General features: G+C 43.7%; 1 protein-coding gene across 2 annotated transcripts in view; it reads left to right on the forward strand.

Moving 5' to 3' along the window:
• Positions 1–780: 780 nt before the first annotated feature.
• Positions 781–17,885, forward strand: part of ZCCHC24 (zinc finger CCHC-type containing 24) — a 315,644-nt gene continuing 298,539 nt past the window's right edge. For both annotated transcript variants that reach the window (XR_012754234.1, XM_075349056.1), the window contains exon 1: positions 781–1,203. Coding sequence is in view for 1 of the 2 variants with exons in the window: in XM_075349056.1 (XP_075205171.1) it covers positions 964–1,203 (240 nt within the window). In the remaining variant the exon portion in view is untranslated. The remainder of the gene's footprint in view (positions 1,204–17,885) is intronic.

Consider the following 17,885-nt stretch of genomic DNA (forward strand, 5'->3'; position numbering starts at 1 on the left):
GGAGTACTGTATTGAGGGCGCACTGCACTCACTCGGAGTACTGTATTGAGGGCGCTCTGCACTCAGGGAGTACTGTATTGAGGGCGCACTGCACTCACTCGGAGTACTGTATTGAGGGCGCACTGCAGTCACTCAGGGAGTACTGTATTGAGGGCGCACTGCACTCACTCGGAGTACTGTATTGAGGGCGCACTGCACTCACTCGGAGTACTGTATTGAGGGCGCACTGCAGTCACTCAGGGAGTACTGTATTGAGGGCGCACTGCACTCACTCGGAGTACTGTATTGAGGGCGCACTGCACTCACTCGGAGTACTGTATTGAGGGCGCACTGCAGTCACTCAGGGAGTACTGTATTGAGGGCGCACTGCACTCACTCGGAGTACTGTATTGAGGGCGCACTGCACTCACTCGGAGTACTGTATTGAGGGCGCACTGCAGTCACTCAGGGAGTACTGTATTGAGGGCGCACTGCACTCACTCAGAGTACTGTATTGAGGGCGCACTGCACTCACTCGGAGTACTGTATTGAGGGCGCACTGCAGTCACTCGGAGTACTGTATTGAGGGCGCACTGCAGTCACTCGGAGTACTGTATTGAGGGCGCACTGCAGTCACTCAGGGAGTACTGTATTCAGGGACCGCTCGCTGCACGTCTGGAGAAGACAGCTGAGCCTAGACCCAGCAGTCGCTGCTGTGCGTATGCAGATGAGCTACAGGCACTGGCCAATCGGTGCAGGGTGTGGGCGGGGCAGCCAAGTCACATAGCGGATTGCAGAGAATAGGGGAAAACTTTAGCCGCAGAGAGAAGTTTGCAGCAATGCCCTCACTGAGCCCTCTGCCAAATCCCTATAGGAAGGAAAGATAGGGGGGCAGGAAGAAGGAAAGAAGAGGAGGAAGAGGGACAAGAGAGCAGAGAGAAGCACAGGAGGGGGCTGGAGGCTGCAGGGAACCTGGGGGACAAGATGAGCCTGCTGTCAGCCATAGACACCACTGCTTCAGTCTACCAGCCTGCCCAGCTCCTCAATTGGGTCTACCTATCCCTACAAGACACACACCAGCCAAGTGCCTTTGATGCCTTCAGACCAGAGTCCACTTCTGCCTCCCATCATGATCTGAACAGCTACTCCAAGAGCCCCTCTGATCTGAACTCCTCCATCCACTCCAGCTATCTCAGCAGCTTCCTGCAGCTCCAAAGATCTGAGGTGTGTCCCCTCCCCAAACCCCCTGTCTGTGCCTGGTTAGTGTTCCCTCCCCCAAACCCCCTGTCTGTGCCAGGATAGTGTCCCCTCCCCAAACCCCCTGTCTGTGCCAGGATAGTGTCCCCTCCCCAAACCCCCTGTCTGTGCCAGGATAGTGTCCCCTCCCCAAACCCCCTGTCTGTGCCAGGATAGTGTCCCCTCTCCAAACTTCTTGTCTGTGCCTGGATAGTGTCCCCTCCCCAAATCTGTGCCAGGATAGTGTCCCCTCCCCAAACCCCTATTCGCTGTCTGTGCCTTGATAGTGTACCTCTAGAGACCCCCTGTCCCCTGTCAGTGCCTGGATAGTGTGCCCTCCCCAAACCCCATATCTGTACTGAGATTACGTCCCCCCTTCTCCCAATCCCCCTGTCTGTGCCTGGATAGTGTCCCACCTCAACCCCCTTATTCCCTGTCTGTGCCGGGATCATGTCCATCCCCAAACCCCGTCTGTACCTGATTGGTGTCCACCCCCCCACCTAACCTTGTCCCCTATCTGTGCTTTGATAGTGTCTTCCTACCTAAACCCCCTCTCCCCTGTCTGTGCCTTTATAGTGTCGTCCCCCCAAAAAAATATACATATCCCCTGTCTGTGCCTGGATAGTGTCCCCCCCTCAACCCCCTGTCTGTGCTTGGGTAGTGTCCCCCCCCCCACCAACCCCCTGTCTGTTCTAGGGTAGTGTTCCCCCCCCACCAACCCCCTGTCTGTGCTTGGATAGTGTCCCCCCAAACCCCGTCACCTGTCTGTGCCTGGATATCGACCCCCAAACCCTGTCTGTGCCTGGATAGTGTCCCCCCAAACCCCTTGTTTGTGCCTGGATAGTGCCCCCTCCCTGTCCCTGTCTGTGGCGGGATAGTGTACAGGCCATCTGTGTTGTCTGTGTCCAGTCAGATCAATGTACAGCGCATTGCACATGTGTGAGGTGGCTTTTTGTGTCCAGTCAGATCCGTGTACAGCGCATTGCACATGTGTGAGGTGGCTTTTTGTGTCCAGTCAGATCCGTGTACAGCGCATTGCACATGTGTGAGGTGGCTTTTTGTGTCCAGTCAGATCCGTGTACAGCGCATTGCACATGTGTGAGGTGGCTTTTTGTGTGCAGTCAGATCCATATACAGCGCATTGCACATGTGTGAGGTGGCTTTTTGTGTGCAGTCAGATCCATGTACAGCGCATTGCACATGTGTGAGGTGGCTTTTTGTGTGCAGTCAGATCCGTGTACAGCGCATTGCACATGTGTGAGGTGGCTTTTTGTGTGCAGTCAGATCCATGTACAGCGCATTGCACATGTGTGAGGTGGCTTTTTGTGTGCAGTCAGATCCATGTACAGCGCATTGCACATGTGTGAGGTGGCTTTTTGTGTGCAGTCAGATCCATATACAGCGCATTGCACATGTGTGAGGTGGCTTTTTGTGTCCAGTCAGATCCATGTACAGCGCATTGCACATGTGTGAGGTGGCTTTTTGTGTCCAGTCAGATCCGTGTACAGCGCATTGCACATGTGTGAGGTGGCTTTTTGTGTCCAGTCAGATCCATGTACAGCGCATTGCACATGTGTGAGGTGGCTTTTTGTGTCCAGTCAGATCCGTGTACAGCGCATTGCACATGTGTGAGGTGGCTTTTTGTGTGCAGTCAGATCCGTGTACAGCGCATTGCACATGTGTGAGGTGGCTTTTTGTGTCCAGTCAGATCCATGTACAGCGCATTGCACATGTGTGAGGTGGCTTTTTGTGTCCAGTCAGATCCATGTACAGCGCATTGCACATGTGTGAGGTGGCTTTTTGTGTGCAGTCAGATCCGTGTACAGCGCATTGCACATGTGTGAGGTGGCTTTTTGTGTCCAGTCAGATCCATGTACAGCGCATTGCACATGTGTGAGGTGGCTTTTTGTGTGCAGTCAGATCCGTGTACAGCGCATTGCACATGTGTGAGGTGGCTTTTTGTGTCCAGTCAGATCCATGTACAGCGCATTGCACATGTGTGAGGTGGCTTTTTGTGTCCAGTCAGATCCGTGTACAGCGCATTGCACATGTGTGAGGTGGCTTTTTGTGTCCAGTCAGATCCATGTACAGCGCATTGCACATGTGTGAGGTGGCTTTTTGTGTCCAGTCAGATCCATATACAGCGCATTGCACATGTGTGAGGTGGCTTTTTGTGTCCAGTCAGATCCGTGTACAGCGCATTGCACATGTGTGAGGTGGCTTTTTGTGTGCAGTCTTTGTGTTTCATACCTCACACATGTTGGTTGCCTTAGATGAACCCTTGTATGAATATATTGTGATGAGATTCTATATTTTGACTTGTAAATAATTCCATTTGTGTCTCTTATGACGATGCAGCAACAAATGCAGACATTTTACTTTCTTCATCAAAATATTGAAACCACCAAAATAGTTTCTACGTCTTGTCACAAAGTATTTCAATATAAAGCCTTTTCTGCCTCAGTAGAAGCTTCATTCAGGGGCATCTGGCATTGCTCTGTGCAGAAAATTCCTTTATTTGCTTTAGATCTGCCTGAGTCCAGGGAAGTGTAAGGATAATATTGTTGACAGTGCGATTAACCCAGTCAGTGCCAAAAGTCTTGTCTAAATCTCACAAACCGCTGCCCCCCAACAGCTGCTGCTGTAGACAAATGGTTACACAAATTTGCCTTTGAGTGATCCCAGGCTGTAATATCTCTCCAGACCCTGTAACAAAAAAGGAAGAAAATTCCATAAGCTGTATCCAAGTGCTCTATAAAAGTTTTAATAGCAATATTGGGCTCAGGATACATTTTTGACTCCGCGTACTTCAAAGTATCCCTGGAAAAATCTTCCAAGCCACAACTTAAAAAGTTTCATCCAAAAATCTTTTCGGACCATTTAAAATGTAGGGCAGCAGGGCATGCGGAGGTCAGCTGTACCTCTCATGGCGGACATGTCTCCTGTACGAGTGGATTTCCAACAGTTTTATGGGGCTGGTGGGAAGGGTTTATCATGTTACCTTATGGGCTCGTTCAGATGACAGTATAAATCCAACATCTGCAAATCAGATTTTTCATCGGATAACACAATGACCTGTGTTCCTCAATGGGGCAGTACAGATGTCCATTTTTTTTCACTAAGGCTATGTTCGCACGTTGCGTTTTTTCCCGCGTTTCTGCAGCGTTTTTAGCACCAGCGTTTTTGCGCTACAACGCATGCGTTTTTGATTGCCAGCACAGTCAATGGGAAAAGCAGAAATCCTGTCTGCACTTTGCTATTTTTTCTGCAGCGTTTAATTTGCATATTTGTGGTCAAAAACCATGCTGAAAAAGAAGCAGCATGTCAGTTGTTTTTGCCATTTCTGCAGCGTTTCCTTAACATTGGAGTCAATGAGAAATGGCAAAAAGCAACCAAAATGACAATTCCTGCGTTTTTCATGCTTTTTACCTGCTTTTCCACTGCGTTTTTGGCTTCAAAAACGCATGCTTTTCTGGACAAAATTTAATGGGTTCTAATGTTCCTTTACACACACACAATAACCGCAAATTTAAATGTTAAAAAATTAGAAACTTCACCTATTTTTCTGATAAAATGTGCATAACCACTATTTTCTCATTAAAAATGATAATTTCCCATATAGTTTTATTAAAAGTTAATTTTATACTTTTCTCCTCTTTTTTCATTCTTTTTGACTAATTCAACTTTATTTCTCAGTGTCTTGATCTCAAAAACGCATCTGCAGAAACGCAGGTGAAAACGCAGGTAAAAAGCGCTGAAAACGCGATAAAAACGCATGCGTTTTTAGCGCTAAAAAATGGTCAAAAGCCATTTGGTCAAAAACCAAGGGAAGGAAAACGTGTAGAATAAACTGCAGGTACTCCGACGCAACGTGCGGACATAGCCTAACAGAATCTGTGAAAAATGACAGCTTGCTGCAATTTTACTCTGAAATTGGATTACACTCACCCATTCATCTATGGGTGGGAGAAAAAAAGATGACAGTATTGTATTCAATTTTTAGGGATATATTACAATTCTGTAATATAGGAAACTGTAAATGATTAATAACTGCTACTGTAAAAATGGATTGTACACGGATGAAAAAAATTATCCCAGTTTCCTGGATGAAAATCGGACCTTTTTTTATTCTGTCATGTGAACCTAGCCTAAAACCTAGACATTCCACAAACAGTTCATAGTAATGAAATTATACAAACCATGTTAGTTGTTGTGTTACCGGTTAGTAACCAGTCCAAACTCTGTAAACAGTAAACTAGAGACTAATGGACAGTGGGGTTTAAAGGGAATATCTAAGCACTTACGCAGGTTGTATTTTTTATTTCTAAATAACTGCAAATGTTATAAAATAAAAGCTATATTTGCCTCTTCTTTCCTCCAGAAATCCAGCTCAGATGTTTCGGATATTTTTTTCTTACAAATGTCTGGCACGGTAATGCTGAAGCCAATCAGTGATGGCAGCAGCTATCTACTATTCCACTGGCATCATGGCTCTCAGTGCGGAGCTTCAATGCCAGTAGTGCGGCACTTGACTACTTTGTGTACTGCTATAGTTACTTGCTGACCACTTGTAAAAAAAACAACAAAAAACAAAAAATACAACGATCCACTGGAGCGTCACATTAAAGTGATCATGCCATACGATTCAGGGACCAGCATGTTGGACTAGTCATCCTACTCAGAACGTCCACCATTTGAAAGTATATTTTGTCTGAGGCTCCACCACTTTTCAGAGTGAAACGTACACAACTGGAATAATGGAGCCGGTCTCTGATCTATGATGCTTGCAGTTCGGGGGCATGACTCAGCCGACAGGTTCCCTTAAGGCTGCTTTACACACAACGATATCGCTAGCGATGTGACACGTTGTTACGATTTGCCGAGATCGCTCATAGGCCGTTTTGTAGCAGTCACATGTACACATCTCACAAACGACGCTACATCGTTCAGCGATATATTGTTTGACCAAGGCGGTCGTGTGGATGTTGTTCGTCGTTGGCAGTGTCAAACGTAGCAATATGTCTGCTGCGTTCCAAACGACGAACAATATTTTGAAACTGAACGGCGTGTCAACGATCAACGATTTTCACCCAATTTGCGATCGTTCGGAGTCGCACGTAGGTGTTGCACGCAACGATGTCGCTAACGATGACGGAAATGCGTCACGAAAACCGTGACCTCCGACGACATATCATCAGATAAATCGTAGCTTGTAAAGTGGCCTTTAAAGTATAATTTATAGTCTGAGTTGAGCGTAGTAGGTTATTTCTCTTAGACCATTTGCAGCTGCTTTTATTTTTATTTTAAATTGGATAACTCCTTTAAGGCCTCCACATCAGTAAGCGACATTAATCTTAATCTTTGGGACCTCCGAGCTGTGGACCCCTAGCTGTTGTAAGACTGTAGCCAGGCTGGCAGTGAACGCTGGAGAGCCACAGGTTGGACGTCTATAATCTAGTATATGATAGAAACCCATTTGCCAAATTATTACATAACTGTCATGTATGGGATCCCCAGAAATGTTAGAGCTACAGCTCTCATGTCCTGATAGCGGCATGCTGGAGCTTGTAGTCCCCAATATGTTTTCAATAGGATTTAGTAGGATGACCCGTCTTATAGTTATGTCTATTGTATGAAAAACAATATATATAGTGAACATCTACTTCCTACTGTGGTATATATAAGACGACACTGGTAATTCTACAGTCCCAGTAAAGTGCTGAATTCTGCATTTTATCTATCCCAGAAATGTCCTCTCACATATCCCAGAACACTATACTGTGTACAGATAAAGTAGTTACTGTTGATGAATAATGTTTCAATAACTTCAAATGTTTCCAACCAGTGTCTGCAAAGCTGCAAAGTACCCCCCCCCCCCAATTCCAAGTCTGTTACCATTCAGCAGAGCTGACTTTGTGGTTTGCATCTCTCGGGTCACATTGTTCTTTAAGAGCTTTTGCACAATAGAAACCCTGAATAATACAGTGTAGCTATCTGCAGTCCCAAGTAAACCACATAATGAGTGGTCCCAAGCGAGAAACTAAACTTTGCTATATTTCGACATGAAGCCTCGACTGCTATAATATGAGGATTTGTATGAAGTTTAGGCCGCAGTAGCTTTACTTCGCCCGGTACATTGCAATACTGTGTCTCCTAGGACTGTCCTGCTTTACAAATAATGGCTGCTATAATATGAGCATTTGTATGAAGTTTAGGCCGCAGTAGCTTTACTTCGCCCGGTACATTGCAATACTGTGTCTTCTAGGACTGTCCTGCTTTACAAATAATGGCTGCTATAATATGAGGATTTGTATGAAGTTTAGGCCGCAGTAGCTTTACTTCGCCCGGTACATTGCAATACTGTGTCTCCTAGGACTGTCCTGCTTTACAAATAATGGCTGCTATAATATGAGGATTTGTATGAAGTTTAGGCCGCAGTAGCTTTACTTCGCCCGGTACATTGCAATACTGTGTCTTCTAGGACTGTCCTGCTTTACAAATAATGGCTGCTATAATATGAGCATTTGTATGAAGTTTAGGCCGCAGTAGCTTTACTTCGCCCGGTACATTGCAATACTGTGTCTTCTAGGACTGTCCTGCTTTACAAATAATGGCTGCTATAATATGAGGATTTGTATGAAGTTTAGGCCGCAGAAGCTTTACTTCGCCCAGTACATTGCAATACTGTGTCTCCTAGGACTGTCCTGCTTTACAAATAATGGCTGCTATAATATGAGCATTTGTATGAAGTTTAGGCCGCAGAAGCTTTACTTCGCCTGGTACATTGCAATACTGTGTCTTCTAGGACTGTCCTGCTTTACAAATAATGGCTGCTATAATATGAGGATTTGTATGAAGTTTAGGCCGCAGAAGCTTTACTTCGCCCGGTACGTTGCAATACTGTGTCTCCTAGGACTGTCCTGCTTTACAAATAATGGCTGCTATAATATGAGCATTTGTATGAAGTTTAGGCCGCAGAAGCTTTACTTCGCCCGGTACATTGCAATACTGTGTCTTCTAGGACTGTCCTGCTTTACAAATAATGGCTGCTATAATATGAGCATTTGTATGAAGTTTAGGCTGCAGAAGCTTTACTTCGCCCGGTACATTGCAATACTGTGTCTCCTAGGACTGTCCTGCTTTACAAATAATGACTGCTATAATATGAGCATTTGTATGAAGTTTAGGCCGCAGAAGCTTTACTTCGCCCGGTACATTGCAATACTGTGTCTTCTAGGACTGTCCTGCTTTACAAATAATGGCTGCTATAATATGAGCATTTGTATGAAGTTTAGGCCGCAGAAGCTTTACTTCGCCCAGTACATTGCAATACTGTGTCTCCTAGGACTGTCCTGCTTTACAAATAATGGCTGCTATAATATGAGCATTTGTATGAAGTTTAGGCCGCAGAAGCTTTACTTCGCCCAGTACATTGCAATACTGTGTCTCCTAGGACTGTCCTGCTTTACAAATAATGGCTGCTATAATATGAGCATTTGTATGAAGTTTAGGCCGCAGAAGCTTTACTTCGCCCAGTACATTGCAATACTGTGTCTCCTAGGACTGTCCTGCTTTACAAATAATGGCTGCTATAATATGAGGATTTGTATGAAGTTTAGGCCGCAGTAGCTTTACTTCGCCCGGTACATTGCAATACTGTGTCTTCTAGGACTGTCCTGCTTTACAACTAATGGCTGCTATAATATGAGGATTTGTATGAAGTTTAGGCCGCAGAAGCTTTACTTCGCCCGGTACATTGCAATACTGTGTCTCCTAGGACTGTCCTGCTTTACAAATAATGGCTGCTATAATATGAGCATTTGTATGAAGTTTAGGCCGCAGTAGCTTTACTTCGCCCGGTACATTGCAATACTGTGTCTCCTAGGACTGTCCTGCTTTACAAATAATGGCTGCTATAATATGAGGATTTGTATGAAGTTTAGGCCGCAGTAGCTTTACTTCGCCCGGTACATTGCAATACTGTGTCTCCTAGGACTGTCCTGCTTTACAAATAATGGCTGCTATAATATGAGGATTTGTATGAAGTTTAGGCCGCAGAAGCTTTACTTCGCCCGGTACATTGCAATACTGTGTCTTCTAGGACTGTCCTGCTTTACAAATAATCGCTGCTATAATATGAGCATTTGTATGAAGTTTAGGCCGCAGAAGCTTTACTTCGCCCGGTACATTGCAATACTGTGTCTTCTAGGACTGTCCTGCTTTACAACTAATGGCTGCTATAATATGAGGATTTGTATGAAGTTTAGGCCGCAGAAGCTTTACTTCGCCCGGTACATTGCAATACTGTGTCTTCTAGGACTGTCCTGCTTTACAAATAATGGCTGCTATAATATGAGCATTTGTATGAAGTTTAGGCCGCAGAAGCTTTACTTCGCCCAGTACATTGCAATACTGTGTCTTCTAGGACTGTCCTGCTTTACAACTAATGGCTGCTATAATATGAGGATTTGTATGAAGTTTAGGCCGCAGAAGCTTTACTTCGCCCGGTACATTGCAATACTGTGTCTTCTAGGACTGTCCTGCTTTACAAATAATGGCTGCTATAATATGAGGATTTGTATGAAGTTTAGGCCGCAGAAGCTTTACTTCGCCCGGTACGTTGCAATACTGTGTCTCCTAGGACTGTCCTGCTTTACAAATAATGGCTGCTATAATATGAGCATTTGTATGAAGTTTAGGCCGCAGAAGCTTTACTTCGCCCGGTACATTGCAATACTGTGTCTTCTAGGACTGTCCTGCTTTACAAATAATGGCTGCTATAATATGAGCATTTGTATGAAGTTTAGGCTGCAGAAGCTTTACTTCGCCCGGTACATTGCAATACTGTGTCTCCTAGGACTGTCCTGCTTTACAAATAATGACTGCTATAATATGAGCATTTGTATGAAGTTTAGGCCGCAGAAGCTTTACTTCGCCCGGTACATTGCAATACTGTGTCTTCTAGGACTGTCCTGCTTTACAAATAATGGCTGCTATAATATGAGCATTTGTATGAAGTTTAGGCCGCAGAAGCTTTACTTCGCCCAGTACATTGCAATACTGTGTCTCCTAGGACTGTCCTGCTTTACAAATAATGGCTGCTATAATATGAGGATTTGTATGAAGTTTAGGCCGCAGTAGCTTTACTTCGCCCGGTACATTGCAATACTGTGTCTTCTAGGACTGTCCTGCTTTACAACTAATGGCTGCTATAATATGAGCATTTGTATGAAGTTTAGGCCGCAGTAGCTTTACTTCGCCCGGTACATTGCAATACTGTGTCTCCTAGGACTGTCCTGCTTTACAAATAATGGCTGCTATAATATGAGGATTTGTATGAAGTTTAGGCCGCAGAAGCTTTACTTCGCCCGGTACATTGCAATACTGTGTCTCCTAGGACTGTCCTGCTTTACAAATAATGGCTGCTATAATATGAGCATTTGTATGAAGTTTAGGCCGCAGTAGCTTTACTTCGCCCGGTACATTGCAATACTGTGTCTCCTAGGACTGTCCTGCTTTACAAATAATGGCTGCTATAATATGAGGATTTGTATGAAGTTTAGGCCGCAGAAGCTTTACTTCGCCCGGTACATTGCAATACTGTGTCTTCTAGGACTGTCCTGCTTTACAAATAATCGCTGCTATAATATGAGCATTTGTATGAAGTTTAGGCCGCAGAAGCTTTACTTCGCCCGGTACATTGCAATACTGTGTCTTCTAGGACTGTCCTGCTTTACAACTAATGGCTGCTATAATATGAGGATTTGTATGAAGTTTAGGCCGCAGAAGCTTTACTTCGCCCGGTACATTGCAATACTGTGTCTTCTAGGACTGTCCTGCTTTACAAATAATGGCTGCTATAATATGAGCATTTGTATGAAGTTTAGGCCGCAGAAGCTTTACTTCGCCCAGTACATTGCAATACTGTGTCTTCTAGGACTGTCCTGCTTTACAACTAATGGCTGCTATAATATGAGGATTTGTATGAAGTTTAGGCCGCAGAAGCTTTACTTCGCCCGGTACATTGCAATACTGTGTCTTCTAGGACTGTCCTGCTTTACAAATAATGGCTGCTATAATATGAGCATTTGTATGAAGTTTAGGCCGCAGTAGCTTTACTTCGCCCGGTACATTGCAATACTGTGTCTTCTAGGACTGTTCTGCTTTACAAATAATGGCTGCTATAATATGAGCATTTGTATGAAGTTTAGGCCGCAGTAGCTTTACTTCGCCCGGTACATTGCAATACTGTGTCTTCTAGGACTGTCCTGCTTTACAAATAATGGCTGCTATAATATGAGGATTTGTATGAAGTTTAGGCCGCAGTAGCTTTACTTCGCCCGGTACATTGCAATACTGTGTCTTCTAGGACTGTCCTGCTTTACAAATAATGGCTGCTATAATATGAGCATTTGTATGAAGTTTAGGCCGCAGTAGCTTTACTTCGCCCGGTACATTGCAATACTGTGTCTCCTAGGACTGTCCTGCTTTACAAATAATGGCTGCTATAATATGAGCATTTGTATGAAGTTTAGGCCGCAGAAGCTTTACTTCGCCCGGTACATTGCAATACTGTGTCTTCTAGGACTGTCCTGCTTTACAAATAATGGCTGCTATAATATGAGGATTTGTATGAAGTTTAGGCCGCAGAAGCTTTACTTCGCCCAGTACATTGCAATACTGTGTCTTCTAGGACTGTCCTGCTTTACAAATAATGGCTGCTATAATATGAGCATTTGTATGAAGTTTAGGCCGCAGAAGCTTTACTTCGCCCGGTACATTGCAATACTGTGTCTCCTAGGACTGTCCTGCTTTACAAATAATGGCTGCTATAATATGAGCATTTGTATGAAGTTTAGGCCGCAGTAGCTTTACTTCGCCCGGTACATTGCAATACTGTGTCTTCTAGGACTGTCCTGCTTTACAAATAATGGCTGCTATAATATGAGCATTTGTATGAAGTTTAGGCCGCAGTAGCTTTACTTCGCCCGGTACATTGCAATACTGTGTCTTCTAGGACTGTCCTGCTTTACAAATAATCGCTGCTATAATATGAGCATTTGTATGAAGTTTAGGCCGCAGAAGCTTTACTTCGCCCAGTACATTGCAATACTGTGTCTTCTAGGACTGTCCTGCTTTACAAATAATGGCTGCTATAATATGAGGATTTGTATGAAGTTTAGGCCGCAGTAGCTTTATTTCGCTCGGTACATTGCAATACTGTGTCTCCTAGGACTGTCCTGCTTTACAAATAATGGCTGCTATAATATGAGCATTTGTATGAAGTTTAGGCCGCAGTAGCTTTACTTCGCCCGGTACATTGCAATACTGTGTCTTCTAGGACTGTCCTGCTTTACAAATAATCACTGCTATAATATGAGCATTTGTATGAAGTTTAGGCCGCAGAAGCTTTACTTCGCCCAGTACATTGCAATACTGTGTCTTCTAGGACTGTCCTGCTTTACAAATAATGGCTGCTATAATATGAGGATTTGTATGAAGTTTAGGCCGCAGAAGCTTTACTTCGCCCGGTACATTGCAATACTGTGTCTTCTAGGACTGTCCTGCTTTACAAATAATGGCTGCTATAATATGAGGATTTGTATGAAGTTTAGGCCGCAGAAGCTTTACTTCGCCCAGTACATTGCAATACTGTGTCTTCTAGGACTGTCCTGCTTTACAAATAATGGCTGCTATAATATGAGCATTTGTATGAAGTTTAGGCCGCAGTAGCTTTACTTCGCCCGGTACATTGCAATACTGTGTCTTCTAGGACTGTCCTGCTTTACAAATAATGGCTGCTATAATATGAGCATTTGTATGAAGTTTAGGCCGCAGTAGCTTTACTTCGCCCGGTACATTGCAATACTGTGTCTCCTAGGACTGTCCTGCTTTACAAATAATCGCTGCTATAATATGAGCATTTGTATGAAGTTTAGGCCGCAGAAGCTTTACTTCGCCCGGTACATTGCAATACTGTGTCTTCTAGGACTGTCCTGCTTTACAAATAATGGCTGCTATAATATGAGGATTTGTATGAAGTTTAGGCCGCAGAAGCTTTACTTCGCCCGGTACATTGCAATACTGTGTCTTCTAGGACTGTCCTGCTTTACAAATAATGGCTGCTATAATATGAGCATTTGTATGAAGTTTAGGCCGCAGTAGCTTTACTTCGCCCGGTACATTGCAATACTGTGTCTTCTAGGACTGTCCTGCTTTACAAATAATGGCTGCTATAATATGAGCATTTGTATGAAGTTTAGGCCGCAGTAGCTTTACTTCGCCCGGTACATTGCAATACTGTGTCTTCTAGGACTGTCCTGCTTTACAAATAATGGCTGCTATAATATGAGGATTTGTATGAAGTTTAGGCCGCAGTAGCTTTACTTCGCCCGGTACATTGCAATACTGTGTCTTCTAGGACTGTCCTGCTTTACAAATAATGGCTGCTATAATATGAGCATTTGTATGAAGTTTAGGCCGCAGAAGCTTTACTTCGCCCGGTACATTGCAATACTGTGTCTTCTAGGACTGTCCTGCTTTACAAATAATGGCTGCTATAATATGAGGATTTGTATGAAGTTTAGGCCGCAGAAGCTTTACTTCGCCCAGTACATTGCAATACTGTGTCTTCTAGGACTGTCCTGCCTTACAAATAATGGCTGCTATAATATGAGCATTTGTATGAAGTTTAGGCCGCAGAAGCTTTACTTCGCCCGGTACATTGCAATACTGTGTCTCCTAGGACTGTCCTGCTTTACAAATAATGGCTGCTATAATATGAGCATTTGTATGAAGTTTAGGCCGCAGTAGCTTTACTTCGCCCGGTACATTGCAATACTGTGTCTTCTAGGACTGTCCTGCTTTACAAATAATGGCTGCTATAATATGAGCATTTGTATGAAGTTTAGGCCGCAGTAGCTTTACTTCGCCCGGTACATTGCAATACTGTGTCTTCTAGGACTGTCCTGCTTTACAAATAATCGCTGCTATAATATGAGCATTTGTATGAAGTTTAGGCCGCAGAAGCTTTACTTCGCCCAGTACATTGCAATACTGTGTCTTCTAGGACTGTCCTGCTTTACAAATAATCGCTGCTATAATATGAGCATTTGTATGAAGTTTAGGCCGCAGAAGCTTTACTTCGCCCGGTACATTGCAATACTGTGTCTCCTAGGACTGTCCTGCTTTACAAATAATGGCTGCTATAATATGAGCATTTGTATGAAGTTTAGGCCGCAGTAGCTTTACTTCGCCCGGTACATTGCAATACTGTGTCTTCTAGGACTGTCCTGCTTTACAAATAATCGCTGCTATAATATGAGCATTTGTATGAAGTTTAGGCCGCAGAAGCTTTACTTCGCCCAGTACATTGCAATACTGTGTCTTCTAGGACTGTCCTGCTTTACAAATAATCGCTGCTATAATATGAGCATTTGTATGAAGTTTAGGCCGCAGAAGCTTTACTTCGCCCGGTACATTGCAATACTGTGTCTCCTAGGACTGTCCTGCTTTACAAATAATGGCTGCTATAATATGAGCATTTGTATGAAGTTTAGGCCGCAGTAGCTTTACTTCGCCCGGTACATTGCAATACTGTGTCTTCTAGGACTGTCCTGCTTTACAAATAATCGCTGCTATAATATGAGCATTTGTATGAAGTTTAGGCCGCAGAAGCTTTACTTCGCCCAGTACATTGCAATACTGTGTCTTCTAGGACTGTCCTGCTTTACAAATAATGGCTGCTATAATATGAGCATTTGTATGAAGTTTAGGCCGCAGTAGCTTTACTTCGCCCGGTACATTGCAATACTGTGTCTTCTAGGACTGTCCTGCTTTACAAATAATCGCTGCTATAATATGAGCATTTGTATGAAGTTTAGGCCGCAGAAGCTTTACTTCGCCCAGTACATTGCAATGCTGTGTCTTCTAGGACTGTCCTGCTTTACAAATAATCGCTGCTATAATATGAGCATTTGTATGAAGTTTAGGCCGCAGAAGCTTTACTTCGCCCGGTACATTGCAATACTGTGTCTCCTAGGACTGTCCTGCTTTACAAATAATGGCTGCTATAATATGAGCATTTGTATGAAGTTTAGGCCGCAGTAGCTTTACTTCGCCCGGTACATTGCAATACTGTGTCTTCTAGGACTGTCCTGCTTTACAAATAATCGCTGCTATAATATGAGCATTTGTATGAAGTTTAGGCCGCAGAAGCTTTACTTCGCCCAGTACATTGCAATACTGTGTCTTCTAGGACTGTCCTGCTTTACAAATAATCGCTGCTATAATATGAGCATTTGTATGAAGTTTAGGCCGCAGAAGCTTTACTTCGCCCGGTACATTGCAATACTGTGTCTCCTAGGACTGTCCTGCTTTACAAATAATGGCTGCTATAATATGAGCATTTGTATGAAGTTTAGGCCGCAGTAGCTTTACTTCGCCCGGTACATTGCAATACTGTGTCTTCTAGGACTGTCCTGCTTTACAAATAATCGCTGCTATAATATGAGCATTTGTATGAAGTTTAGGCCGCAGAAGCTTTACTTCGCCCAGTACATTGCAATACTGTGTCTTCTAGGACTGTCCTGCTTTACAAATAATCGCTGCTATAATATGAGCATTTGTATGAAGTTTAGGCCGCAGAAGCTTTACTTCGCCCGGTACATTGCAATACTGTGTCTCCTAGGACTGTCCTGCTTTACAAATAATGGCTGCTATAATATGAGCATTTGTATGAAGTTTAGGCCGCAGTAGCTTTACTTCGCCCGGTACATTGCAATACTGTGTCTTCTAGGACTGTCCTGCTTTACAAATAATCACTGCTATAATATGAGCATTTGTATGAAGTTTAGGCCGCAGAAGCTTTACTTCGCCCAGTACATTGCAATACTGTGTCTTCTAGGACTGTCCTGCTTTACAAATAATGGCTGCTATAATATGAGCATTTGTATGAAGTTTAGGCCGCAGTAGCTTTACTTCGCCCGGTACATTGCAATACTGTGTCTTCTAGGACTGTCCTGCTTTACAAATAATGGCTGCTATAATATGAGCATTTGTATGAAGTTTAGGCCGCAGAAGCTTTACTTCGCCCGGTACATTGCAATACTGTGTCTCCTAGGACTGTCCTGCTTTACAAATAATGGCTGCTATAACAATCTGTTCATAATCAGTAGTAAACAGCACCCACTGGATTTACAGCCAAATTTAATGAAAACCGATGGAAGCTGGAGTGAATAGAGCATACACATTGATAACTCCTCTTTAACACAACTCATGATGCTGTCAGAATACAAATGGCCCTTAACAGTTAAACTATTCAGTATTCCTGGTGAGCTGGAGAGTGGGGAGTGCACAGAGCTGCCCCTAATGATACTGAGGGGGGATGGTTGGCATTTTATGTGCTAGGGAACTTTTGTACATGGTTTAATGTGGCCTGAGCGCAGAATTGTCATTCCTCCCACTTTAACGCCTTCCATACATGAGGCATTGAGGTTAGCTGTGCAGCTGACTCTTCTAGCAGGTATTTGTGAAGCTGTGTAAAGGGTAATGGACTCATGAAGTGTCACTTCTCCTATCATAAAGAGGGCACTCTTTCTCCAAAGTGGGCAGAGCTTGCTTATGAAGGCATTAGGGTGTTATGGTTCTAGGAATTGTTAATTGTGTGAACAGTGCTTTATAAATCATTTTATTTAAATAAATTGGAGAGTACCCCCATGGAATGGATCAGCGGAGCAGGATGAATGTGATGTGGTTTAGTTACTAGAAGGCTTGTTAATGTCTGTGCATGTTCTTTATCTGACTTTTTGTCGCTGGTGGGGGTACTATATACTGTAATCAAGGACAACTTTCTTTGGAGAAAATAGGTTGTAACTGAGCCCCAAATTTTATACATTGAGTGACGTTATCATTGAGAAGGTTCTCTCCAAGGGTTCTGTGACGGTCCTTTTGTAAGACTGCGTATTCTCAAATTGTAAAATAGTAAGTGGGATTTTGGGCTCTGTGGACCAGCCCTACTAATGCTTAATTGCTAAAATGAACACCAACAGGTTTCCTATCTTTCAGATGTTGTATTTTTCATGTTAATCTAGGTATATACCGTATTTTTTTGGACCATAAGACGCACCTTTTACCTTTTTTCTTCCAAATTTGGGATGAAAGCGCCTTATGGTATGAATGTCAAAGAGGGGCAGGTTAGGGAGCTGTGGGGAGGGAGCGGCTGTGGAGTGGGATCACAGGAGGCAGGGAGGGTCGCTGCTGCAGGAAGACGGCGGCTGGAGAAACTACGTGTACCCGCTGTTTAAAGTAAGCGAATATTCATTAGCTGCTCCCCGCCCACCGCTCTCCACTCTCTTCAGTCAGTGCCTAGAAGCGGGTGTGAGCAGCAGCAAATCAATACTTGATTTTCAATCATTTTTATTGTATTTTAAATTTGAACAAATAAAACAGAATTAATTTCATTAATAAATTTGTTCGACTACATTATGAATAAGTATACTTACATTAACCATTTAGTATATATAGGGGGTAAGGAAGGCGGGGTTAGGGAGGATAAATTAGGGAAAAACAACTTTATTGGGGCAAACCTGGGAAAGATCAAGGAAAAAAGGTGGGAAGGGCTAATGTAAACAGCGGACACACGTGGGAGCTCCAGCCGCCGGCTTCCTGCA

The sequence above is a fragment of the Anomaloglossus baeobatrachus genome, chromosome 5, assembly GCF_048569485.1.
Source record: "Anomaloglossus baeobatrachus isolate aAnoBae1 chromosome 5, aAnoBae1.hap1, whole genome shotgun sequence".
In the NCBI taxonomy this organism is placed as follows: Eukaryota; Metazoa; Chordata; class Amphibia; order Anura; family Aromobatidae; genus Anomaloglossus; species Anomaloglossus baeobatrachus.